General features: G+C 41.1%; 1 protein-coding gene across 2 annotated transcripts in view; it reads left to right on the plus strand.

The window, feature by feature from the left end:
* Positions 1-298: 298 nt before the first annotated feature.
* The window catches only part of lrrc3b (leucine rich repeat containing 3B), a 33,861-nt gene continuing 6,501 nt past the window's right edge, over positions 299-27,658 (plus strand). The window contains exons 1-2 of one of the 2 annotated variants that reach the window (XR_007967570.1): positions 299-447; positions 12,142-13,149. Coding sequence is in view for 1 of the 2 variants with exons in the window: in XM_052092366.1 (XP_051948326.1) it covers positions 12,281-13,066 (786 nt within the window). In the remaining variant the exon portion in view is untranslated. Of the gene's footprint in view, positions 448-12,141; positions 16,889-27,658 lie in introns of those variants that run through there. The other variant, XM_052092366.1, reaches the window with a different exon arrangement.

A 27,658-nucleotide genomic window follows, 5' to 3' on the forward strand; every position in this document is an offset into this window, starting at 1 on the left:
GAAAGTGTTCTTAGAACTCCCCGCGCGTCATTTTACGATTCATATTTGTTATAAAAATGCTGATAGGCTGTGTGATTTATATTTATGACAACGACCCGAAATTAATTTTTAATTATATTATTATTAACTACGCTCAATAATGGAAAGACATTCGCTCCCGCTTTTTACATTTAAACAATGTTATATCGCTAACATCCGTGAGACTGACATCGCTTAGGCTTTGCGAATTGGTTCGACAGAATCATTCAAAGGAATCGGTTCAACGAGCGATTCGAACTCACTACCGCGCCTCCCATCCAGTCACTTCAGTGGCTCTGGCCACGAACAGCAGCCAACTAGCTAAATATGTGTGTGAAATGAGGAGTCAGCATCACATCATATGTTTGGATGATTCTCTGAGGATGTCAGCTTCACGGATGAGGCGATTGATGAGTGTTTCTGTCGCAGGTAAGAAATCGCCTGTTGCACTCACACACACACACACACACACACACACACACACACAGGCGCGCGCGCGCATTAAACAAACATGATCGAGACAGGCATGCATTCATCTGTGTCGTGTGTGCAACATATGCATGATGCTTGATGACATGCTTTTCGTATATGTCCATGCAAAATTAAATAGGATTGATTTTACATGCGTCAGCCTGTGTGGTTGAATTATTGCGAGCATTTAATACGAAATTCACCTTTTTGAATATCAATTAACATAGGTATTGTTTTTATTTTTGCAATCTGTTGGGTGGCATATGGCACGAAAAACTTGGCTGTAGTTACTGATTCATCTCCGAGAATGAAATCATAATAATCATATTTATTGAATGCAGGATGCGGTTCACATTCACTAGGGTGTGGAAAGCATGCACTGCAATCTGTAAGAGCAATCTTTATTGTTTTACAAGTATAAAAAAAAGTTATTTCCAATACGTAGGTATCTTATTCAGAAGCACCTAGAACTGGCTTGGAGTACATTGGATGCTGGAAGAAGGTGATGATGCCTTTGATCACACAGAAAGAGTCAGAATACATGTTAGATCAAACAGGAATATAATCAGGGGTAATGCATTGATATGCATTGCATATGTGATTGCATCATTTACATATTAAGCCTTCAAAGTCAGATACAAATGTGCTGTTTGTACTGAGTCATGCCATTATTTTAAACAGCATATTTGACTATTTACTCTTTGTTGTGACAATATCGCCCCTTTAAGGCTTCATATAAGAAATAAAATGCTTTAGTTTTGCATGCATACATACATTAAATGCACATTAAGTTTCTGTTGTTGAATGACAAAAATATCCATGCAATGTATCCTCTTGAAGTAGAATAGTTTAGCTATCTTTGTTGATGGCACATTCAGCCACAATGTTATTTCCGCACAGATTCAAAGCTCATTGAATGCATGAATCATTGCAAAGTGCATAAAAGCTATTATGATTTCTTCCCCCAGCTTCATAATCGTCATATTATTAACTGTACTGTGTTTTGACGGTTATGGAAATGATGATAAAAGCTTCATGATGTGTTTGGCTTTCTTAGAGCTGTGATGTAGATCCACCTGATAGTCTGGACCGATGTGTTTTAATATTAAAAACAGGATGTCAACATTGCATTTATAATGAGTATAATGGGTTTATCATGACTTGTTTATCAGCATTAGTGGAAGGTGTTACTATAGGGTAAAATAAACCCCTGTTCTCACTTTTATGACCTGTTTTAAACATAAACAAAAGATATTTAATTCAATATTTCTGCTGGAAAATAGGAAGCATATCTACTGATTAAGAATATGCTATAAAATTATAATTATTTTGCACATATAGAAAAACATACCTTACAATATACAGGTAAAATCTACATTATATTTAACAAAACATGTCATTTGCAAGTAAAATTGTACAAATCATATTTTTAGCAGTAGAGGTATGAATGGACTTTACCTTTATTGCACAATCACATAAATGCCTGAAATGTTGTCATTGTATTTTTATGCATATTTTTAATGTTCTGGCTGGCAGTGGTAAAAATAAACATTTAACAATTATTTTTATTTATATTTTAACAACAACAACAGCAAAAATGACACTGATTTTCTGCATATATTGAAATGGTTTAGAATACTAGGTTTTAACATATATTTGGATTTATTTGCATATGCGGTTCATCCAGAATTCATCTCACCTGTAAGTCACCGAGTAGTTTAGTGTTGACAGTATATGTGTGCCATCACCTACTTATTTTTCATTTCCTGTGATGGCCTGCCAGTTGTAATAGTCTGCACCAGACAGCTGGCAGTCACAGAACCGTGAGATTTGTGTGAACTGTCGTCATACATCCCATTCCCATGTGGCATACGCACTAACATTACATCAGCTTGGCAGTCTCGATATGGACCCGGGATTCAGTCCACACTCGTCCTAAAGTGCCTTAGGCACACACGCACACACACACACACACACACACACACACACACACACACACACACACACACACACACACACAAATGGCAGTTCAGAGCTACTCGTCTCTAGTAAACAGCCACAGAGTGTCTTAAGGCACTTTTCGACTGCACGTTACGGTTTGACTCGCTTTACTTTTCTGAGCTTGCTTTTCCACTGCAGTTTAGCACCGCCTCAACGTGGGTGCGATTATAGGCTGATCGTCATAGTTGTGCCGCCTCTACTGCTGTGACATCATCTTAAAAGACACAAACATTACTGACCGTAAACAATAACACGAGCACTAGCTGTTAGCTACTAGCTCATTGTGCTGCATAAAGCAGTTGTTCATGGTGATATTAATTGGCCTCGTTGTTTTAGAAGCTTCCAGTAGCTGCTCGACTAAATAAAGTGAAGCTTTCAAGCAGAGTATAGAGTTAACATAACAAAACGTACCATCCTCCATCGTGGATCAACGCCAGTCCAGGGCACTCTCCCTCCCATTGCTCGCCGGTTCCGATAGCGTCCATTTGGTCGAACCACTTCCACATTTCCTGTTGGCAGGTCCGGTGGTAGCCGTGTGCGGCCAACAGCTGAGACACTTGCTGAAAGACTTTATCGTTTCACTAATCGCTAACGTGAAGACCGTCTGCACCTGGTTTATTGACCACGGCGTGGTTTTGCACACAGCCATTCCTTTTCACAATTCGAAAGTCACGTGAACAAATGATACTGCGATCGCTGTTGCTAACTTTGAAACTAGCGGGTTGATGTCACGTATCGGAAATCCAGTGACACCTGTAGTGACGATTCTCCCTGACCAATCAGTGACCTGCAGGATTTTGACGTCACATCTAGTATCGGCTCGGCTCACTTGGAACCTCGACCGAGGTGGTACTAAAAAAAGTAACAGGTAACAGGTGCTATCCACAGTGAAAAACCCCAAAAGTGAGCAGAGTCGAGCCGTACCGTCCAGTGGAAAAGCCCCCATTAGTAGAGTTGTCTCAGGTTTGGAGGTTTTACATTACTCTATTGATCTATTTTGAATCTGTCTTGCAGTTCCCCAATTATTAGCAACCTTTCACCAATGGGTCATTCATGCTATGCAGTACATTTCCATTATAGATCGCAAAGGAGAAAAGAAGAGTCTACGAGGAGATACAGAAAGAAATTATGCACGCCGGGGTTTCCTGTCCTCTGCCGCTGATCCGAGTTATTAGATTCGCCAACTTTGTTAGCTTTCCGTTCACTCTTCTCATCTTATTTTTGTGCATTGTTTTGTTCAGTAAAGGGATTTTTGACCAGCTAGTCACTTAGTTAGGAAGATTGCGGCTATCAGTTAAATAAACCGGTGGGATTCTCAATCAAGACGTAAACATAATGTTATATACTATGGCAAAAAATAATCCATCTGCAAATATAACCATCTGCTACACCCATTTAAATAGCGACTCCACTGTTATAGTTTATAGTTAGCAAGTTAAGCCCCGTTAAGAAGTTCATAAACAGTAATGTAATTAAAGGTGCAGTATGTAAGTATGTTATTAGTGACACCTGTGGCCGTTAAGTGAACTGCAGCAGCTACCTGTTGCTCATGCTCACACTCAGTTGGGACGCAAGTGAGCATCGACCAAAACAATGACGCGACGTACAAAGAGGCTGAACGTGATTCACCGGCTTCATGCTGACAGATGAGGTGCATAATTGAAATTACACAGATATGATTGTTTTACTGCAATCTTTGAGACTTTATATTATATTTGACTCTTTAACAGGGCTAAAACAAAATGTGGATATATCGTCTGACTGTACGAGATTTTATTTTGAAGTGATCACTTTTCTTTGCATGATACATTGACTGCATTTATACGATAGCCTATGTCGGCGTTAGCTAGCTAGCTTTATCTATAACTGTTAGCTAAGTCTGGTGGATGATGACAGTAGCGGTTTATAAAATAGACTGTACATTATAAATATGTTGAGACAATTCAGTATTGATGTGATTCCATCACAACTGACATTATGATATATCGATGCGCTTTTGTTTTATAATAATATAATGTATATATTTTCTGTATAACCAAGTTACATTACACTAATGAACGGAGCTTTTTGCATTATCTTGAAAATTGCCTAGCATTAATTTAATGTGTTATTGTAGTTTAGCTAAAATGAAGCAGATCAATCCTTATGGCACTATATTTCACATGCTTTGCAGTTATGCAAGTTTACCCGTCCTATAAGAAGAACACCCAAAACCGAAAGAAGGTCCCTCCAGGAATCAAATGCCCTGCCGATGTTCACTCTAGTTTTCGCTCGATCACGTTCCCGTTTAGCCAGACGGGATTCAGTAGCTATATGTTGTTTTTTGGCTTACTCTGAGTTTGTGTAGGAGTCGGTGTTGTGCTGGGAGCCGGATGTTTGCTGGACTCCATCTCTAAGATAACGTTACCTTGTGTTGCGGTTTGTTGTCGCTGTTGATTAGCAGAAGAGAAGCACTGAGGCTCTCGGGAGCACGCATAAACGTCACATCCTTTGGATTTTCCCGGCAAATGCGACCCACTCCCTTCGCATGCAAATCAGTCGACAGGCTTTAATAGTCATCCTAGGAAGTCCAGGAAGGGCTCGTTTTTAAAGTTGCTTTACAAGCCATTCTCACATTGTCAAAAAAAGGCAAATAATACATGTAAAATGTTACATATTGCACCTTTAATTTACTTGTTGTCTTGGGCTTAGCATCGTCTCTGGCAATCTTGTTGAGCAATGTAATATAGTTGGGATTCATTTATCTTTGTTTAAATATGTCCACAAAAATATGAGTAAAAGCTGTACACAACAACTGTGGCACGCCATGTTTGTTTACGTTCAAAGTAGTCACGTAAAACTGCCACATAGCCACGTAACCCATGACGTTCAAGTCAGTGGAAAAGCGCGACCGATTTACGATAGGCTCCAGGTTAACCAGCACAGGCTCGACATGACAACCATCGCAATTTCGGTGGAAAAATTTTTAAAATGATGTATAGAATGATCAAAGAGTTCTTGTTCTTACTATGACTGGCACAAACATTGAAGCTACAAAAGTCCAAAATGAATAAAATTCCCAAGCCAGTTTAATATGCAAGATTTGGTGCCGAAAGTTTTAACTATGCTTTTATTTAAAAAATAGACTTGCTCCATTAAAATGCGCTATATGTAAGTGTTTAACAAATTAAGCTTTTTATAGCCTATAATTTCGCCAGATGAGGTTTATTTATGAGGAATAAAATTACAAGGAATAAAAAAACTATGCATAGATTTTTGCCGAAAAGCAACAATCGGCACCGATTAACCTATAAAACCGATATATTGGCCTAACTCTAATGTGAAGCTCAGAATTTCATAAAACACTTACTTAAGTTAATTCTTTTGTAAAAATTGTGTATTTTTTGAGCTGTTAAGTTGTTTAGGCTAAATCGTAATTTTTATTATCGCTTCAGGATTTAAGGCGTTGCGTCGACATTGCAACAACGTTGTAAAATTGGATATAACTTTAAACAGAAAAGGTTAGTAAATGATTTTATCACAATAAAATCATGTATGCATATTGTTTACGTCTTTTGAAACGGTGAGTGTTTTAACGTTTATGGATTGGCCCCATTGACTTCCATTGTAAGCGCCTTTTTATTAAAGAATAGGAGCGACGAGTCGAAATTAATCTTTGTGATATTCAACTAGGGCTGGGGCGGTATGGATTTTTTCTAACCGCGGTTGAAAAGCAAGATATTACCGCGGTATAGCGGTAAACCGCATTAAATACATTACATTGGATCAGAGAAGTCCCCCGACAGACTTTGGCGCACACATCAGAAGTCGCTTTTGATAGACAGACTTTAAATATTGTCACCTACATCCGAAGAAAAAAAACGAGCACAATTTTAAATAGTCAAATTTTCATCAAGCAGTAATTTGGGATGAACTAATCACTGTATAGATTTCCTTATTTAAGATTATTCTCAGATACATTCGCATTGAAGATGGGTCAGACATGATTTTGACCACTTTATTAAGTTTTGTTTTGTAGAAAGCCTTTCTTTAACTTAAAATTTCGTTTTGTATAAATTGTATCTTAATTTTAATCACTGTTTCATTAACTAATTGCCTGGAATTAATAAATAAGAAGCAAATATAGCAGACATATAATCAGCAGCAGGACGTGGAAGCGCCGATGCGATCTCTTGCTGCGTGAGCTCTCTCATAAATGAACCGAAACTCGGCGGCTAGGCCTACTGCCTCACAGACATGAGAAATAAATAGAAATCTTAAAATGCATTTTAAACAAAATTCAAAACAAAATGATAACATTTTAGGCTACAGTAGCCTAGTAGTCAGGTTTGCCGATGTGCGTTACTATTTATTTATTTATTTTTATCCCTGTGCGCCAATCGGAAACGGACTTCACTGCTGATATTCTGGGGATACAACATAGCCAATAGGCTATAGCCTACTAGGGACTTTAGCCTTTAAAATATCTTTGCTGCATTGGATCAGTCTCCTTTCTAGAACAGCCAAGAGCTTTCTAGCCTCGCGGCAGCAGCGCCTTGCATCGCTCAGACCTTAAAACAGTCAGCGCCGCGGATGCGGTTTTGAAAATCTATCAAAAAACGTTGGTGCGGACAGATGAGTTTTGTGATGCGGTTGCAGATTAAATAATAATAGCCCATCCGCGCATCTCTAATACAAATGGAATGTTATTATGTGTCATGGAACATTGCGCTCCCCAACTCGCGAAAGGTCGGATTTGCTCCATATTTTGATAAGTTTTGTTTAGAAAACCTTGAATCCATGTAGGCTAATATCATTAGACATAATCCATATCATTAGAATCAATGAATCCATGTCATTAGACACAACGAATCCATGTCATTAGACACAACGTGCACACATGTGCAGGCCAGTGTTTTTTTTGTTTTTGTTTTTTTGTGGTGACGACGGTGACAAGCTCAGACCCGCGGTTGGAGTCACGTGACCGCGGTATTGCAGTAATGCGGTAACCGTCCCAGCCCTATATTCAACATTACATTTACATTTATGCATTTGGCAGACACTTTTATCCAAAGCAACTTACAGTGCACTTATTACAGGGACAATCCCCCCGGAGCAACCTGGAGTTAAGTGCCTTTCTCAAGGACACAATGGTGGCGGCTGTGGGGCTCGAACCAACGACCTTCTGATTAATAGCCCTGTGCTTTAGCCACTATGCCACCACCACTCACTTTACTGTGAGAAAGCTGTGTTCCTGTTTACATGTGCTGTATAAGCGGCGTACTGTCTGCTCCCGTATACATGCAGTTTGGTCAGTAACAGTGAATTTGAATAAAGTAGTTCAATGGAAAGGACGAGGCGAGAACCGGCTTGACAATATAAATAATAGTTTAATGATGAAATAAACCAAAAGACACAAACACAAACACACACATGGGACAGCTGCCCGTAATCATTCTCTCTCTGTCGCACCACCGTCCACAGTTGGCCTTTATTCCTCTTGGAGGCTTGATCAGCCTGATTAGGGACCGGTTGTGTAAAATCATGACCTGGCCCCGCCCTCCGCCAGTTCCAGAACTTACCAGTTCTCCGATACGCCGTAGCTTGGTCCTCGGCCACTCCTCCACCCTCTAGTGGACGACAGCCGCGCCTCCCCGGGCGGATCGAAGGCAGTCTTCCGGCCCCTGGCGGACGGAACGCCCCGCCGCGTTCTCGGGGAACAGAAGGGGTCTCCCCCGCCCCTGGCAGCGGTTCTTCCGCTCCAGGCGGTCGGCATTGAGCCCCTCCCCGCTCTCAGACCCCGCCACGTTTCAGCGGCTGGTAGGGGTCTCCTCCGCCCCTGGCAGTGGCCCTGACCGCTCCAGGCGGTCGTCTAGGAGCCCCTTCTCCCCTCGCGGTCGGCAGCCAATTCTTCCGCTTCCAGGCGGCCGAGCTCCTCCGTCCCCCGGAAGACGGCCGCGGCTGCACCGTTGGGGTGGATGGTAGCGGCGACAACTCCACTACGGCGCCTCCCTCCTCCTTCCTGAGACTTTCGGCTCCAGTGTAACGCAGTTCAATGGAAAGGAAGAGGCAAGAACCGGCTTGTCAATAGAAATAATAGTTTAACGATGAAATAAACCAAAAGACACAAACACACACATACGGGACAGCTGCCTGTAAACGTTCTCTCTCCGTCGCACCACCGTCCACAGTCGGCCTTTATTCCTCTTGGAGGCTTGATCAGCCTGATTAGGGACCGGGTGTGTACAATCGCGACCCCGCCCTCCGCCCTGCCACAACAGTCTATTCCTGATACTCTGGTAAACACTTTTATAGAAATACTTAAATGACAAAACAATATTGTGTGTTAAACGGAGAGCTCTCAGAAATGTGCAGGTGTCATTGTGCGTTACAGGAGGTGAATTTCCTAAGCTTTTATGTCTCACCTCAAGCTATTATTGGTGTCACCACATATGTACGAGAGAGGCATGTGCTATGTGTTATTGCGTGTTAATTATAGCCCCCCCCCCCCACAGCCTCCCCGACCCCCTGCCTGAAATATTCCAGGTTGGTGACTTTAACTGTGTGTATCTATTAACAGATCGTCATTCAGTGTTGGGGAACTACGTTGAAACGGTGCTTTCTCGAGCTAAAAAGCTACTCATAATTTAAAGTTGACGTGTTGACTTGAACCGAACCAATGAATCTTAGATGAACCAATTCTCACTAAGATAAATTGATGTTATTGACACACGTATGTTGTGTGAACGATCCTTTTGAAGATATCACTTAAATAGGTGTCAATAAATCTCTGTGACAGCGCTATCCTCTGTAAACAGTAATAAAGAATACGACTATGACCTGTGCTTTTTTAGCCAGTCATAAAACTAGGCAATCAAAAATGAGGTCTGCCTGTGGCGCATTTGGGTTTGCTAACATCAGGTTTGTCAAACTGCGAGCTATTGTTTGGTAAAAGTTAATGTTGGTGATGCATTTACTTACTTCCCTACACTGTTTTCATGCATACACTACAAGTTTTGTTACAGTTTACCTAGCGACCCTTACAAAAAATCTAGACTTGCCGCAAAATGGAGTGGTGGTGGTGTAGTGGTCTAAGCACATAACTGGTAATCTGGTAATCAGAAGGTCACTGGTTCGATCCCCACAGTCACCACCATTGTGTCCTTGAGCAAGACACTTAACTTCAGGTTGCTCCGGGGATTGTCCCTGTAATAAGTGCACTGTAAGTCACTTTGTATAAAAGCGTCTGCCAAATGCATACATGTAAATGTAAATTAGCATCTCGTTATTTTCACATGCATAGGAGCTTTTGCCACAAAGCTCATTTGCACGTGAAAATTATCAGTGGCGAATTTGCCACGAAAGAGGATTTATTACATCACGATATAAACCGTAATGAAACAAATGTACCCGAATGCGACATATACAACTAAATAGTATTTTAAATGCCATCGTGTAACAATGACTTCAATTAGTATTTAAAAACGTAATAATAAACAGTAGTTCAAAAATGACAATTCTGTTACATTTACTTACTCTCATATGACTTTCTTTGTGAACTGAAAAGAGGAGATTTTAAGCAGTTAGAGTTGCATGATTGACCAAAAAAAAAATCATAATTATCGATTATTTTCATTATGATGTAATTGCGATTAATTGGAAATAAATGGTATTTATATCACAACCGTATTATGTCATTTCCGCGCCACCGAACGTTTTCAAAACAGCTTTCCGAATTCACCCCTCATCTATTGTTGTTCAAACAGTCAGATAGTCCCACAGATAGTCCTGCCCCAAACTCACCCCATTGGTTTTGTAACGTTGTTGTGGTGGGGTCTAAGCAGGTCACTCTAAAGCTGCGTACACACTGCCAGCGACATCGCGCGCGACAGCGACTCCATCCCATTCATTTTCAATGAGAGCACAGCGACTTCCGGCGACACGAGCTGTCGCGACCGTTGGCGCTAGATGTGGTCGTGTCCAGTGACGCGACAAAGTTGAGACAAGTTCAACTTTATTCAAATGAAGAGCGACTAACGGAAGCGACAGCCAATAGGAGAGAAGACGGGAGAGCTCACGTGATCCTTCTCTCTCTCTCTCAGCTCCTGAGTCCTGCAGTAACGGAAAGATGGATGAAAGGCTAATTCTTGCTGTTAGCAATGTTCCAGTGATCTATGATATGGATATGGTATATCCAGCCGCAGCTCTTGCACCAGCCGGTGGTACTCGCCATGCTGACTCCGAGATTTAATGGTTTTGTGGACCCAGACAGACCGGCGTTTGCGTTTTCGCCGCAGATAAACAGCCGCTATGGCAAACAGCACGCCTTGTTTCTCATTCATCTTTGATATAAAGCATTTTATGTACTGATTCCATTTATATTTAGTCTTTTCCCCCCAAAATGTTGCTTTTAGCGCCAAGAAAAGCGATTCGCTGTCAACAGCAATGGAATGACATCCGTGAATGTCATTTATAAACGTTACTAGGCAACCAGTAGTGGGAACACCCACTAGCGACTTCACTGCCAGCCACTGGCGACCTGCAGCGACAAAGCCGCTGGCGACCACACTGGCAGTGTGTATGCAGCTTAAGCACAGAATGGTTATACCGCATGTTTACAGTTATACTTATAGTTGTCTCTGCATATGAAGCGGGATAGGAGAAAGTATTTTAACAATGGAAAAGTTGCATACTGCAGCTTTAAATGCATATTTTGTCTGGGCCATATGCATGCCAAATTCTCTATGTAGGCTACATATTTATAAGACGAAAGCTATTTTATACATCAGTAAATCAAGACCGTACATAAACAATCAAGCTCACATTAGCAAAAATACAATTATAAACATTTTGACAACTAAATATACAGAAATCGGGTGACAGACATTTTTGTGATTGCTTAATTCTCCACTGCTGCAAAATAAATGTTGTAAATAGAATTATATGCGTAACAGGAGTAGAGTTCGACCGATAGTGGATTGTGCCGATATCGATAACGAATAATCAGCCGATTGTTTTTAAAATCGATTTATAGAAAGTTAAGCACATTTCTTAGTCTTTCCTTACTATGAAGGGCACATATATAGGGGCTACTAGAGTCCAAAACACAGGGACAGCGCACGTTTCTATATAGTCACATTTTTCTTTGCATGTTTAGTACAATTGATGCCGATAACCGATAGTTTCAAAAAGCATCTATCAGCACCGATTAATCGGTAAAAACGATATATCGGTCTACCTCTAAACAGGAGTAGACCTTAATTAAATGTTGTCATTTAAACTTTCCATTTATTAATTAACTGTGTCCGCTTTAATTCAAATCTAGATTATTTATTTGATTAAAAGTGCAGCTCTTGCATCAGTCATCATACAATGAAAGTGAATAGAGACTGAGGGTAATATTCTGCCCATCTCCGTTTGTGTTCCATAGAAGAGAGAAAGTCATACGAGTTTGTAACGTTATTGAACTATGATTACATAATTGCAATTTTTGCGTGAACTACCCCTTTATGTTTTTGGCATGGCACCTAAATAAGCACGGTCTGCATGTTCCCTGTGTTTCAATTGCTCATTTAGTTCTTCATTATCTGAGCTAATGATGTAAAGGTGGTGTTATTTCAGACCATAAACTAGCTTGTTGACTTGCGATCACTCTGTCTTCTTACTGTACAGACCCAAACAGACGATGAGAGTTGACAGCTGCTTCTCTCCAGAGATCCATGGCTCTTGGTGATGACTCTTCCTGCTATGGGGCACTCATGAACAAGGCGTCTGCTCGCTGCGGGCGGGAGTATGCTGACTGCCTGTCAGCATGACGCCGTTGGACCTGTGGCTGTCTCGCTCCATCCCCATGTGTCTGCTCCTACAGAGCTTGGTGCTCATGGTCCTGTGCTTTCCGTCTGCAAGCACCTGCCCCAAGGGCTGCACCTGCCAGCGTTCTGAAAGCCCCCCTCACGGGCTCAACGTCACCTGTAGTCTATCACGCTTGAAGGAGATCCCACCTGATGTCCCGTCAGAAACTCAACTGTTGCAACTGGACCGGAATCATATATCGCTGGTGCCCGATCGCATCTTCCACGGCTTAAGGATGCTCCGGAGGCTTAATCTATCACATAACGCCGTGGAGACGCTTGGAGAGGGGGCGTTTATCGGTTTGGAGGGATCTCTTGAAGTGTTGGACCTGTCCCACAACCGCATTACTAGTGTGCACAAGGATGCATTTGCACGGTTGAAGGCGCGTGTGATTGTGGACAATAACCCTTGGCACTGTGATTGCGCCCTTCAGCAGGCACTTGGCGGCATGTCGCACAATCATGAAGCCGCAACGCGTGTGCTGTGCCGTAGCTCGGAGCTTAGGGACCAGGAGGGCCAGCCGTTTCTTGCCGTAGACGCAGACTTGTGCAACCTTGCGAAGCGGACCACCGACTACGCCATGTTGGTGACCATGTTCGGCTGGTTTGCGATGGTTATTTCGTACGTTGTTTACTATGTACGGCAGAACCAGGAGGATGCAAGACGACACCTTGAGTACCTGAAATCACTTCCGAGTAAACCCAAGAAACCGGACGAACCAGAGGACATTAGCACGGTCGTGTGACGTTGCAAAGCAAGAGGACGTTCAAACCACCCGGTCGCAATTCCAGAGACTAATCCCAGGATGTTGATAAATTGACGCAAATGGTAAATGTCGTCCAACGTACTACACCTGTCTTCTGTTTTCCAATATGCTTTCCTGTTTCTGAGTGTATATTTAGAACACTTTGTGATACACTTCCAACCCTGTGTCCTTCTGGGAAAGTCTTTTACTTCTAGTTGGCATTTAAATAATCCTGGAACAGGTTAAATGTGGGCAAGGAGGAGGCGGGAACTGGCTGAACAGTCAAAGTAATATTTAATTTAAACAAAAAGACACAAAGATATACACACGGCAGCTGCATGTGGCTCTCTCTCTCCCGAACTGCCACCATCCGCTGCACTTATCCCTCTCCTCGGCTGATTAGACACGGCCCATCCCTGCCCTTCTTCTTGTCACAAATCCCTTAAAAATGGTCAGAACCCACCATTCAAGTGAGAACCTTTCTTCAGGCATATTGACACGAGTAGTTTTCTACAGTAACTATTAACTATCAAGCAAGACACATCATAAAAAGAGCGGCAATTGCGCTAATGACCAGTACAGGTATTTTGAGAAATTACATCTCAGGTGCAAATGTTGGTAGACTCCAATGATTTGTAAAAACCCTACAAATGTTTTGATGCTAAGTTTTGTAAGACAAACGATAATCACGGCATGTCAAAAATGCACATTAGCCACGCGCGGCAATCATTTTACGACCTTTAAAATACGTAACTTACCCTTTATTAGCAAAATGACGTAAAATGCATTGTTTCTTCCAACATTCGGAAACTATTAATGTGATCCTGTGCATTTTTATATGATTTCCGAAATCTTTGTTAAATTGTGATTGTTGAAAATGTAGAGCACAAGAGTGCTGGTAACATTACTTGTGAGGCTCTTTGTTAATGTCGTAAGTCACCGTGCGTAAAAAGGCTCGTGAGCCCAGTGCTAGTCATCTATCGTGCAAGATGGTTTCAATGACTAATGTGTTTTCGTGACAGAAATTAACCTTAAGTAAAGCTCCACCCCTGAAACCAATCTTGTTCAACCTTTGATGTCCGCAATACCTCTCGAATTAAGAGGTAAATTATGTAATTAAACTAGTTGAGGGGCGTTGGCATCCCCTGCCACTCTGAGCAATCGTGGCAGGGCTGCCAGCACTCAGTGATATTATTGTGTGTGTACAGTAATGTGCCAGGCCAGCTATGAGCAGGAAATTACAGCTGTCACTCTGTCACTGCCCTCGATCTTATGGCTGGCAGCCAATTCAGCAAAGCGAAGCCCCAAGAGAACCAGAAGAGAGATGTTAGGAGAAAAGAGAGGAAATAATAACAGGATGTTGGTTTTTCTCATTCTGCATGGAAAGGAAATCAGGGCCCTTACAAAAAGGAAGTGTGGTGGTTGCATGGTATAGTAATAGTTTCAGATGGCAATACCATGGTACTGAATGATCATACTTTTCGTATATCATGGTATTTACATGGAACTCCAATTTAACTTATCACCATAGTACAAAATACTGAATGACTATGATTTTCATATACAGTACCAAGGCATTGAAAAGATACCCCAAGGTGCTTTAAAGTAACACCATGATGCATGTCCAAAAACATGGTATTACCATGGTAAATGCACCAAATGCAATGGTACCATTTCTAAAACACATGGTAATGTACTGAATGATTCAGATTTTCGTATAGGCATTTAGTTACTCCAAATGGTCTCTACTTATGTAACTAAATGCACCAAATTACATGGTACAGAATGCACCATAAATGCACCAAATACCATATGTCCAGAATACCTTGGTGTATCCACAAACATGGTAATAATTGACTAAACCATGGTATTTACAAGGTACCCCAAGCTGCTTCAAACTGTCTTAGTTATACCATAGTGTATATCCAGAATACCATGGTAAATGGTCTACACATATATAGCGCCTTTTTAACCTTAATGGTATTCAAAGCGCTTTACACTGTGACTCATTCACCCATTCACACACACTCACACACCAATGGCGGCAGAGCTGCCATGTAAGGTGCTAGCCTGCCATTGGGAGCAACTTGGGGTTCAGTGCCTTGCCCAAGGACACTTTGGCATGTGGAGTCATGTGGGCCGGGAATCGAACCGCCAACCCTGCGATTTGTGGCCGACCCGCACTACCAACTGAGCCTCAGCCGCCCCCAGTATATACACTATGGTATATACACTAACATGGTAATACTATGGTACTGAATGAGTATGGGTTTCATATACCATGGTATTTACAAGGTACTCCAAGCTGCTTCAAAAAAAAGTTGGAAAGACATGGGAATATCATGGTGCTGAATGATTCTGAATTTTATTTTCCATGGTATTTACTAGTAACTCCAAGGTGCTTCAAAGAATACCACGGTATTACCATAGTTCATGTTCAAAAACATTGGTATTGCGATGGTAAATTTGGACCATGTATTGAATTGTCAATTAGTACCATTATGATGGTAAATGTCTAAAGTACCATGTTATTTCCATGGTACAATGCACCCCAAATATTCCCCCTAACTGGGGGTTTTTCTTCTCCTCCATTTTTTCTTGTTTTTAACCAAACGGTGATTACATTTGAAGGTTATTGCGGTAGTAATTATGACATATGATCACAGATATAACATTGGTTCATCAGAACGCTTCAGTGTTGACACAGGGCTTGTCGTTTGCGTAGGAAGGTACCTGAAATCCCTTTAAAGATTCGTGTTAGAATGTACTAATCTAGACTTGCCTTGTCTAACTGTGTTTGTTCACGCTTTATTGTGCTGCGAACGAAAGAGCCGTTTTCACTGCTGTGTCTCCACAGAGAAGCACGCTGTAGCCAAGGACAGGGGGAGAGATTTTCTAAGTGCCTGAAATACTCGTCTATCAGTCTCTCATTCTTCCAGCTACCGATAACTTTGCTTTGAAACGTTCTGTTCAGTGTTGGCTAACTCAAGTCTACCGGCCCAGAAACGGGACACGACTTTATTGCACAAAGATAAAGGAAACTAATGAAGTTGGTAACGGAACAATCGTTGTTTTGGTGTTTAAAGTGACACTGATATGTGAGGTTATTATTGCACTTTCACATGAGTCGCGTCAAGGCTTTAGTGTACCTCTCGACACAAGCGTCAAGCACTTAAGAACTTAAGATATGCAGAAGATCAGCCTTTTCTCTGTCTTGTTTTCTTTCTACGGCAAAACCATCCACATAAAGATGCATCATACTAATAGTTCGAAAGCTTGTAAAGCCATGGCAAAAGGGGTTGCAACATGGCACCAGAGGTAACTAACCAGGCACACCACAGTTGAGCAACAGGCGAGATCTCTTCCATGTAAATCGTTGTTTTTGCCCTAAAAGAAATTGCATCTAGCAACAGGACTATTGCGTCGCTCTGGGTAGCCCCGTCCACATTGCTTCAAAACCACTGTATTGATTGGATGCAATTATGTCAATTTAATACTAACTAGCTGGGATATCAGAACAGGTAATATTTCGGATTGGCGCTTCGCTCCATACAGTTCAGAGCATTGGGAAACATTGACGCAAATCATGTGAAAGAATGTATAGAGCTGTGTCATGTGTTTCTGCCCATGTTATATACGTTTGTTTGTTTTTTAAGGTGATTTCTTGATGTAAGTGTGTAATTGTTTTTTATGCTTGGAATACATGAAACTGTCAAACAAGTTACTTATCATGAAGAGGTAAAACTGGAGAGCAACCAGTGGTACGTCACATTGTAAACGCATGATGTAGAGAAAACGAAATAAAAGATTCATTCACACTGTTCCTGATATAAATGGGTCTAGTATTTTTTTTGGCTCTGTTCCCAAAACCTATTGTGGAATATAAAAATGTGGATAATAAATATAATTAGTCAGTAAAAGTAAAACCTAATCATGATGTTTTTTTAATCTCTAAATAGAAACTAAAATTTCTAACACTAACTGCTCCTAGAACTTTCAAGCTATAGTGCTACACCACCAAACTTGGTGCAGACCTGGAGTTACGAGTTACCAGGGCGTGCTGAGTGACTCCAGATCATAGACTGTAAAAAAAGATGGACGCCGCCCCTTCGCTCTTTTCCATTGGTGAGAACTGAAGCCGCCAGTGTCCCGATATGGCGCTGACATCTTGGGACTTGAGTCTGCGCAGTTGCGATTTCGGGACCAGACCTGCGCAGTAGTGAGCAGGAAGTAAAGCCGCGAAATCAAGGCCCCGCCCTCACTCTCGCTGAATCGATCGCAAGCACACGCCCCTGCACTTTTGAGTTATGACGGTGTGAAATAATTAATTATAGAAATGTAGATATTCAATTTAAAGCTCCAATCTCCTCAGTCCTCCGAAGATCCCGAAAAAAGTCAGTTGGTGCTTCAGTGACTACTTCGCTCAGAGAACCTGTCAATCACATCTGTCAATCATGATGTCACAGCACCGTTTTTATAGCATCAAATAACTAAAAACAAACACTTGAAATTACATCAACGTGATAGAAACGACAGTAAATGACAGAAACTATCTTTGGAAAAAAGATATGTGAAGTGTAATTTAATTGTTTAGTTGGTCTCACGTCCCGTTGAATAACATGGGGAGGCGGGGTTTATGACCTATACTAGGACCAGTCACCGGGGGGCGATCGAGACGTTTTGGCTTCACTTTTGAGGGCTTGTGCGGCACACTTGGTCCAGACAGGTCTCCTAAGCAACCAAATTGGCCCGGTTGCTAGGCAGGGTAGAGTCACATGGGGTAACCTCCTCATGGTCGTGATTAGTGGTTCTCGCTCTCAATGGGGCGTGTGTTGAGTTGTGTGTGGATCGTGGAGAGTAGCATGAGCCTCCACATGCTGTGAGTCTCCTTAGCAACCAAATTGGCCTGGTTGCTAGGGAGGGTAGAGTCACATGGGGTAACCTCGTGGTGGTGATTAGTGGTTCTCTCAATGGGGCGTGTGGTGAGTTGTGTGTGGATCGTGGAGAGTAGCATGAGTCTCCACATGCTGAGAGTCTCCGCGGTGTCATGCATAACGAGTCACGCGATAAGATGCGCGGATTGACGGTCTCAGAAACGGAGACAACTGAGACTCGTCCTCCGCCACCCTGATTGAGGCGAGTAATCGCGCCACCACGAGGACCTAGTAAGTAGTGGGAATTGGGCATTCCAAAATTGGGAGAAATGGGGAAGAAAATGTCCAATGTTTATTCCTCTTATAGCTAAATAATGTAGCTCGATAGTGTCCAATGTAAATCCAGTGGCAATTCTCTGGCACTGAGATGCAAAGTAGAGAGTCATGAATAAAACAAGGGCCAAATTTTGACAAGAGGCCAAAACTAAAGGGATTGAAATGAAAACAAAAGCATTTGAAGGGAGACGAGATGCGGTTTGTCATGTTTTCAGCCACAGCACCATCAAATGTTTGGCACTCACATCTGTTGTTCTTATTCAGCTGAAGTGTGGACACCTATTATCAGTTTGCCGGGTCTAAAAGAGGACCATAAATTGGATCTATTTTTAAGACGGGTTTAAGCTGTGACATGTCGTGCCTTATGGTCAGCTGCTGAAATGGTTCAGAATTGTGACAGAAGGAATGTGATACTACACTGTATACGTGCTGGCTATTATCTCAACAATATATTAAGTGAAACCATTATTCCATAATGAACATTGCAAACAGTAATTTGCAGCACTGTTGTCATATCATGTTGCATGTTTAATGAACTTAGTGACATCCAGTTGTTTTTTAAATCCATTTTACATCTAGACATGGTTTTCAAATGTTCTACTTTGTATCAGATCTTTTTGAAAAGATTCCAAACACATTCTATTCAAATGCACAATGTAACAGTACGATAAACAATGTAACATTCATTATTCCTGGAATTATAGGCCACATCTTCACAATCGTTTGATTTTCCAGAGGACATTGTGAAAGTTAATAAAACAACTGTGCTCAGGTGTCTGATTTTAGAGTCGGCTCGTTCATACATAATAGTTCATTTTTAAATCACGATGAATTTGATGAGAATTATCATTATAAGGCCTTCAGGTGCTGAGCTGTTCTCTTCCAAAAAGTGTTTGTGTTGAGTTCATATCTCCAAATGGCAAATCAAACAGCATCTAATTGAAGATAAACTCAAAATACTGATAACTCCCAAGGGCAAATCATTCAGACTGTGAAAAACAAAAGCGCTGAGAAACTTCAAACTTGAGCTATAATTAAATGTACTGTGAAACCTTGGAAACAGTCCATTATGCCCTTGTAGTGACAAATAAATCCACAAGCATACAGTCATTACAAAGAGTGGCACATAAGTATTGCAAGAGTGTCAGTTTAGTACATATTTAAAATCTAGTCCACTATGACTTGAATCAATCTATATTTAAAAATGTATTAATCTCTTAGTATTGTAATTGGCACATTTTACCCCATTATACTGAAGTATTTGTAAAATATGTTTGAAAATATCCAAACATGCAGGACAAATATCTCAAGACTAAAGTCATAAGATATTAGACTTGGCTCATCGAAATATAAAATGTCAAACTCATTCTATATTTTTTGCAAAACCGATGTTTCTTTCTTCCATGGATAGTTTTAGGGATTGGGCAATGAGTTAGACTTTATGGTTAGTAGTTAAAATTCTTATTTAGTTTCATTTACTTTTCTCTATGGGAATGATTTGTATGTTTTTGTCATGAACAATTTTGCCATCTCGTACTATTATTCTGACTTGTCATGAGGTGAGGTTGTTTCTTGAGGTTGACCGATATATCGGTTCTACCAATTAATCGGTGCCGATAGTTGCATTTTGGGACTATCGGGTATTTGCAAAAAAATGTATAACTTATTCCTCCATGTTTGTCTTTGGTCTGCACTGGAAGAGTCTACAGTTACCAGCTTGAGCATCAATTTAAAATAACAATCGGATGATTAATTGGTTATCAGCCTTGAGGTTGTTTTTAGAGGTTGACCGATATATCGGTTTTACCAATTAATCTGTGCCGATAGATGCATTTTTTAACTATCGGATATTAACAAAAAAATAAAGAAATTATTCCTCCATGTTTCTCTTTGGTCTGCACTGGATAAGTCTAAGAATGCAAAAATGCAACTATCGGCACCGATTAATTGGTAAAACCGATATACCAGTTATCAGCCTTTTGCATCACCTTTGTTATTGCTATAAAACCAAATATTGATTGACCCTCGGTTCATTTTATTTTCTCTATGGGAGTCATTTATATGTTATTTTACCAGCCAATTCATTAAATTTCTTAAGATTTTGCCATCTCGTACTATTATTCTGACTTGTCATGAGGTGAGGTTGTTTCTTGAGGTTGACCGATATATCGGTTTTACCAATTAATCGGTGCCAATAGTTGCATTTTGGGACTATCGGGTATTTGCAAAAAAAAAAAATAATTATTCCTCCATGTTTGTCTTTGGTCTGCACTGGAAGAGTCTACAGTTACCAGCTTGAGCATCGATTTAAAATAACAATCGGATTAATTGGTTATCGGCCTTTATCACCACCTTCGTTATCGTATCGGCAAAACCAAATATCGATTGACCCTTGGTTCATTTACTTTACTCTATGGGAGTAGTTTATATGTTATTTTACAAACCAATTCATTCAATATCTTACAACTTTGCCATCTTGTACTATTATTCTGACTTGTCATGAGGTGAGGTTGTTTCTTGAGGTTGACCGATATATCAGTTTTACCAAATAATTGGTGCCGATAGTTGCATTTTTGAACTATCAGTTATCGGCAAAAAATAAAGAAATTATGTTTCTCTTTAATCTGCACTGGAGGAGTCTACAGTTAGAACAGCTTGATTGGTGAATTGATTCATTAACATTCTAAAGATCAATAAAAAAACAAACTTCCGGCCAATAAATCGGTTATTGTATCGGTAAAAAACAAATATTGGTCGACCCTTGGTACATTTACTTTTCTCTGTTGGAATGATTTTTTATGATTTTGCCATCTCTTACTATTATTACGACTTGTCAAGAGGCCAGGTTGTTTCTAGAGGTATACCGATATATCAGTTTTACCAATTGACCGGTGCCGATAGTTGCATTTTGGGACTATCGGTAATCGGCAAAACAAAAAATAGAATTATTCCTACATGCTTCTCTGAGGCCTGCACTGAAGAGTCTACAGTTAAAACAGCTTGATTGTTACATTAACATTCTACAAATCGATTTGAAAAACAATCAGACGATTAATTGGTTTTCGGCTTTTTGCACCACCTTCGTTATCGGTATCGGCAAAACCAAATATCGACCAGTAGTTGTTTCTGAAGTTAAGATGCACTTTTTTTTTTTAATTGCATAAACTGAACAATTCGTCCTAATATGTTCAGGGAATTTAATACGGTATATATTTTAATATCCTATGGATGTCTGGGGAGAAATTAAGATGGTTTGCATCATCTGTCGTTTGTATTGAGCAGGCCTGGACACGTTCACATTTAATTATTTTTATCTGGAGTCTGAAAGCACAGACGTGCCTTTGAACGCTCCAAAGACAGAGTCCCTGTGGATTTTGGAATTACGTTTGCTGGTTCTATAAATATTAAAATAGGCAGAGAGACAGCAGTTGTACAGATGATCGGTGGTTCTTTCCTTCCACCAAATAACTTTAACATTGACAGTGTGTTGCTGAACACAGATTATGTTATGTGGTTAGATTATCTACAGTACACAATATAATGCTCCTAACTGGTGACAAGCAATAAAAGCACATCCGACCAATACAATAATCCCCCCTCCAGAGAAATAGTGAATGATGTGTAAGGCCAGTATTTTCCTGAGGTCTGAGGAATTATAATATTGTTGAGGTCTCATCACCAATACCCTCAGGGCTGTAAATATATAGCGCCTTTTTAACCTTAGCAGTTTTCAAAGTGCTTTACGTGTGTCTCATTCACCCATTCACACACATCAATGACGTTAGAGCTGCCATGCAAGGTGCTAGCCTAACATTGGGAGCAACTTGGGGTTCAGTGTCTTGCCCAAGGAAACTTTGGCATGTGGAGTCATGTAGGCCGGGAATCGAACCACCAACCCTGTGATTAGTGGACAACCCGCTCTACCACCTGAGCCACAGCCACCCCCAATGACTGCATTAGTCACTCATCACCACATACTACAAATACTCAGATGACACTGCCATACTGGGACTACTCAATGTCAAAACTCTGTTAAAGCTTACCAACACTCAATCTCTCACTTCACAAAGTGGTGCTCTCCAACTGAATGTGGATAAAACAACAGAACTGTTCATTCACGCATCAAGCACATCCCACCCTGGCTAAACCACACCTTTATCCACGGACAGCCAGTTGAACAGATCAGCAGATTCAAATATCTAGATAATAAACCATGTTTTGATGAACATATCACTGCCATCCAAAAACGTTCAAAGCAAAGACTCTACGTAATATGCAAACTCAGATTTCTCCGTTCACATACAGGACTTTAAGATGGAAACGAGCTCACTTTAGAAGAAGTTTTGTCCCATCAGCCATTGCTGCTCTGAAGAAATTAACTCAATAGCACTGATCATTTGGTATGCATGTACAGGGGTTGAGGCAGGGGAATTATTGTTATATGTCATATGATGTAACGTGGGTATCTGTATTTTTGTGGGATTGTGTTTGGTGTGGCAGACTGGTGAAAACATATTTCCCTCTGGGACAATAAAGACCATCTATATAAAGCTCCTATCAGTCATGTTGAGAGGCGAGGATTTATTGTCTTATTAAATCATTAATCTAATGACTGAGAAAGCACGGCACGGCACTCGAGCAATGATTGCCTGTGTATATTATCAAGAGTGTGTGTATTCTAATAAAGCATTTGCATGAACCTGATGCCTCATTTTAATGCAATGCATACAGAATGTTCAACTAACGAGGAAACTCTTTCCAATTAAAGTCTGTAAGTCTTTAACAAGTTCAGTTTGTCTGCAAGAACTTTCAGTGCTATAAACATTGTAATGCACTGAGGGCTGGGTGATATATTGGCATATTCGCAATGATTTTGCTGCCAAAAATAGGTTACATGCACAATTTTACACTGATTATGCTTAAAATGTGTGGTCATGTAAAAGCTGTAAACGGCTTTCCTGTATCGATGTAAGGTCATAAACGATTTGAGCATAAACCCATTTTTGCACATTACCCAGCTTTCACGTGCATGTAAACAGATATACCAGCATTCTCACCGGCTCATCCAACGTGTGCAAGTGCCGAAATCAAGAACAAAGAATATCCCGATGATTTCTCCCCAATTTGGAATGGCCAGTTCCCACTACTTACTAGGTCCTCGCAGTGGTGCGGTTACTCGCCTCAATCCGGGTGGTGGGGGACAAGTCTCAGTTTCCTCCACTTCTGAGAACGTCAATCCGTCACATCTTATCGCGTGACTCGTTGTGCATCGTGGAGACTCGCAGCATGTGGAGGCTCATGCTACTCACCACAATCCACACACAACTCACCACACGCCCCATTGAGAGCGAGAAAGACTAATCACCACCACGAGGAGGTTACCCCATGTGACTCTACTCTCCCTAGCAACCGGGACAATTTGGTTGCTTAGGAGACCTGGCTGGAGTCACTCAGCATGCCCTGGATTCGAACTTGCGACTCCAGGGGTGATAGTCAGCGTCAATACTCGCCGAGATACCCAGACCCCCCCTTCTTGTCTGATTTTTGAGCATGAGGATTTTTGGTAGTTATCAACACATTTCTGTGCAAAATTGAAATAAGTAAATATTAAAAACAGGCTAAAATATTTTGTAGGACCTAAACATGCCTAAACATTGTGATAGGCTAGGTGATTTTTATTTTAGCGATTAAGTGTCCTAAAGAGGGAGTTGTGGGCTGAGACTGATATTAAGATTTTTACTGCCATCAGTTCGACCGATAGTGGATTTTGCCGATACCGATAACTAATGTGGTGTAAAGGTAGATAACCGATTAATCGGCCGATAGTTTTAAAATCGATTTATAGAAAGTTAGGCACATTTCTTAGTCTTTCGTTACTATGAAGGGAAATCCAAAATGAAGAAAATCATAGATGTCATTTATAGTTCAACCAAAATCCCAATAACAACCTGGAAATAATGAAAACTTAATGCTTTTGGAAGCCCCAAATGCACAAGGGGTACTTATTTTGATATGATGGAGACTTGGCTCTGTTACAATGCTCTATACTGAAGCATTTACCAAATTAAGCTTTAATAATCACCAGATAAAGAGTTATATTTGCATATATATTTCACCAGACAAGGTTTGTTATTAACAAGAAATGAAGGTGGAGACACGATGTATGTTCTGACAGCGCACGTTTCTGTATAGTCGCATTTTTATTTGCATGTTAGTACAAACGATGATCTAGTCAAAATAACAAAATGAAGTGAAGCTGTTGTACTGTTGAACCAAGCCGTTCTCATTGTAGACTCATTGTAGGCCACAGAGGAATAAAAAGTTATCGGCATAGAAATGTGTCGATAACCGATAGTTTCAAAAAGCATCTATCGGCACCGATTAATCGGTAAAAACGATATATCGGTCTACCTCTGAAGTGTTCTCTGAATTCCCAGAGTGGCATTTGTTTAATGTTTTAGTATTATATCTATATAAAAGTCCACTTAAACCATCCTAGTTGTTTGCTGGTCTTAGTTGGACCTCAGGCTTTCCTAGTTTATGGTTTTAGAGGAATTTAAGCCACTTTTTGGACTGGTCAGGCTGGGCAACCAGTAAACCACCTTAAAGGGACAGTTCACCCCAAAAATTTTAATTCTCTCATTTACTCACCCGCATGCCGTCCCAGAAGTGTGTAACTATCTTTGTTCTGCAGAACACGTTTGAAGAAAAATATACAATTATCTTTAGACATTAGACATAGACGTTCTTAAAATGCACGTGGATGTTGATCCGACCTTTGAAGCTCCGACAAGATTTTTTAACTGTAAATCATCTCTTCCGGTCAGCAGCATTTAGCACGTATGATGTAATCACGTTGGCACGTTTACGAGAGATCTGATGCACCCGGAAGAGCAGCGCTGTTTACAACCGAGTTGGAGGAACGCTGTACAGAAGCTTCGTTGGTTTGTGTGCTCATCCCGGATGTCTCAACCAAGAGAAAATGTGAGATTACATCCATAACACGCTAACGTGAATAGCATGAGCTCCGCCCTCTCGTGAATCCGCGTACTGATGGTGACCGGAAGCGATGACTTGGGGGTGTGTTCACACTTGATGTTCGGTTCTCTTGGTCTGGACCAAGACGGGCGGTACCGACGCCTGTCCCGAACTGGGCAACATAGCTCCTATGATGAGAAGAAACAGGTATGCTTGAGGTCAGTATTAGGCAAATTACTTCCTGTTTTTGGTCCGTTTAGACGTCTTTGGTCCATGTTGCGTTCATATATCAATCGAACCGTTCCAGAGTTCGTTTGGAAGTGGACCGAGACCCACTATTCGCGCTTGTTTGGTGCACACAAAGGTTCGGATGGCAGCGTTCACACTTGTTTGAATGATCCGCACTAACAGAGCGATCGCACCAGGAGTTCGTTTTAATCGAACCAAACCTGCCAAGTGTGAACGCACCTTTACAGTTCGATAAAAGTGATCGGTGCGCTTTGGAAAACATTGATTTAACCGCTGGAGTCGAATGAATGACGTTTATGCTGACTGTCTCTGATTTTTTGGAGCTTTAAAGATCAGATCACCATCCACTTGCATTTTAAGGACCTACACAGCTGAGATATTTTACTATATTACTTCAAATGTGTTCTGCTGAAGAAAGAAAGTCATACACGTCTGGGATGGCACGAGGGTGAGTAAATGATGAGAGAGTTTTCATTATTGGGTGAACTGTCCCTTTAAGCCTGTTTATTTTGTACTTGACTCTTGAATGTTGAACCATGTTGGCTACAGTGCAAACACATGAATATTGAGATATACTGAATGTCATGTAGCGACAGTGTTGCCCATCCCTTGGTGAAGTTACACAAAGTGAATCTGGCAGTGATGTCCTTCCACTCTGTGTTACGCAAGATCTGTACCGCTCACCTTTCAGTGGGAGGAAGTTTAAATTCACACACCGGAATTGAGTTTTACACACCTACATCCACCTTCCTCCTCCTTTCAGAGTTACCCAGATAAAACGATGTCCAACGTGAGGATTAATACATTCACGTGGCATGTAGTATCTCCAATCTCAACAACATCAGAATGTGGCGTAGGAACATAGTCGAGAAGAGAGTGAACTTTCACCATTCTTTCAATGAAAGAAAATAACAAGAGAGATATTTTTCATATCTTAATCACTTCTCTCCTAGACAGCAATGAGAAGAAACGGAGAGTAAATAGAGAATGTTTCTATAAATGTTTTTATTTCCCTGAAGAAATTGCACTGAGACAAAGTATGATACTTAAAATGTCAGTAAATAAAATGTTCCTCTGGGATGTGACAATTAGATAAATTACTGGTAACTTACCGTTATCTCTCTCTCTCTCTCGCTCTCTCTTGCTCTCGCTCTCTCTCTCTTACTCTCTCGCTCTTTCTCTTGCTTCTCTCTCTCTCGCTCTATCTCGCTCTCTTGCTCTCTTTCTCTCTCTCTTGCTCTCACTCTCGCTCTCTCTTGCTTTCTCGCTCTCTCTCTCTCTCACTCTATCTCGCTCTCTTGCTATCTTGCTCTCTCTATCTCGCTTCTCTTGCTCTCGCTCTCTCTCACTCTATTTCGCTCTCTTGCTATCTTGCTCTCGCTCTATCTCGCTCTCTTGCTCTCTCTCTCACTCTGTCTCGCTCTCTTTCTCTCTCTCTCTCACTCTATCTTGCTATCTTGCTCTCTCTCGCTCTCTTGCTCTCGCTCTCTTGCTCTCTCTCTCTTGCTCTCTCTCACTCTATCTCGCTCTCTTGCTCTCTCTCGCGCTCTCTATCTTGCTCTCTCTAGCTCTCTTGCTCTCGCTCTCTTGCTCTCTCACTCTCGCTCTATCTCGGTCTCTCGCTCTCTCTCTCTCTCTTGCTCTTGCTTTCTCTCTCTCTCTCTCCCTCTCTTAATAATTGGATCTATTCTTGTTTCACAATTGAAACCAATTTCTTTCATCCTGTTAGTTTCGAAAAATAGTCAGAATAATGAAGCCATCGATAATGCACATGTAGTTGTTGGTGAGTTTAATGTATTTTTAACACTGGAACAGCTAAATATGAAACAGAGGTTGTGTTAGTCTTCCATGGCAACACACTGGTGTTCTGCAGAGCTGTGTTTTTAACACCACGACAAACTGTGAAACAAGTCGCTAAAAAGGCCTTACAACTCTATTGCGCTCTCTGAATGCTAAAACGCTCTGGCTCACAATTCTGAAGTGATTTCTGCAATTAGTGATCTTGAGAAGCTCGACAGGCTGTAAAATTTGAGGGAACGTTTGAAGCATATTGATGGAGCTGCTGAAGTGTGTAGACAGGTCAGACACACACACACACACACACATTGGAGAACCCAGCAAACACAGAGCGCTCCGCTAATGCTAGCATGATTTG

The sequence above is a fragment of the Xyrauchen texanus genome, chromosome 26, assembly GCF_025860055.1.
Source record: "Xyrauchen texanus isolate HMW12.3.18 chromosome 26, RBS_HiC_50CHRs, whole genome shotgun sequence".
NCBI lineage: Eukaryota > Metazoa > Chordata > Actinopteri > Cypriniformes > Catostomidae > Xyrauchen > Xyrauchen texanus.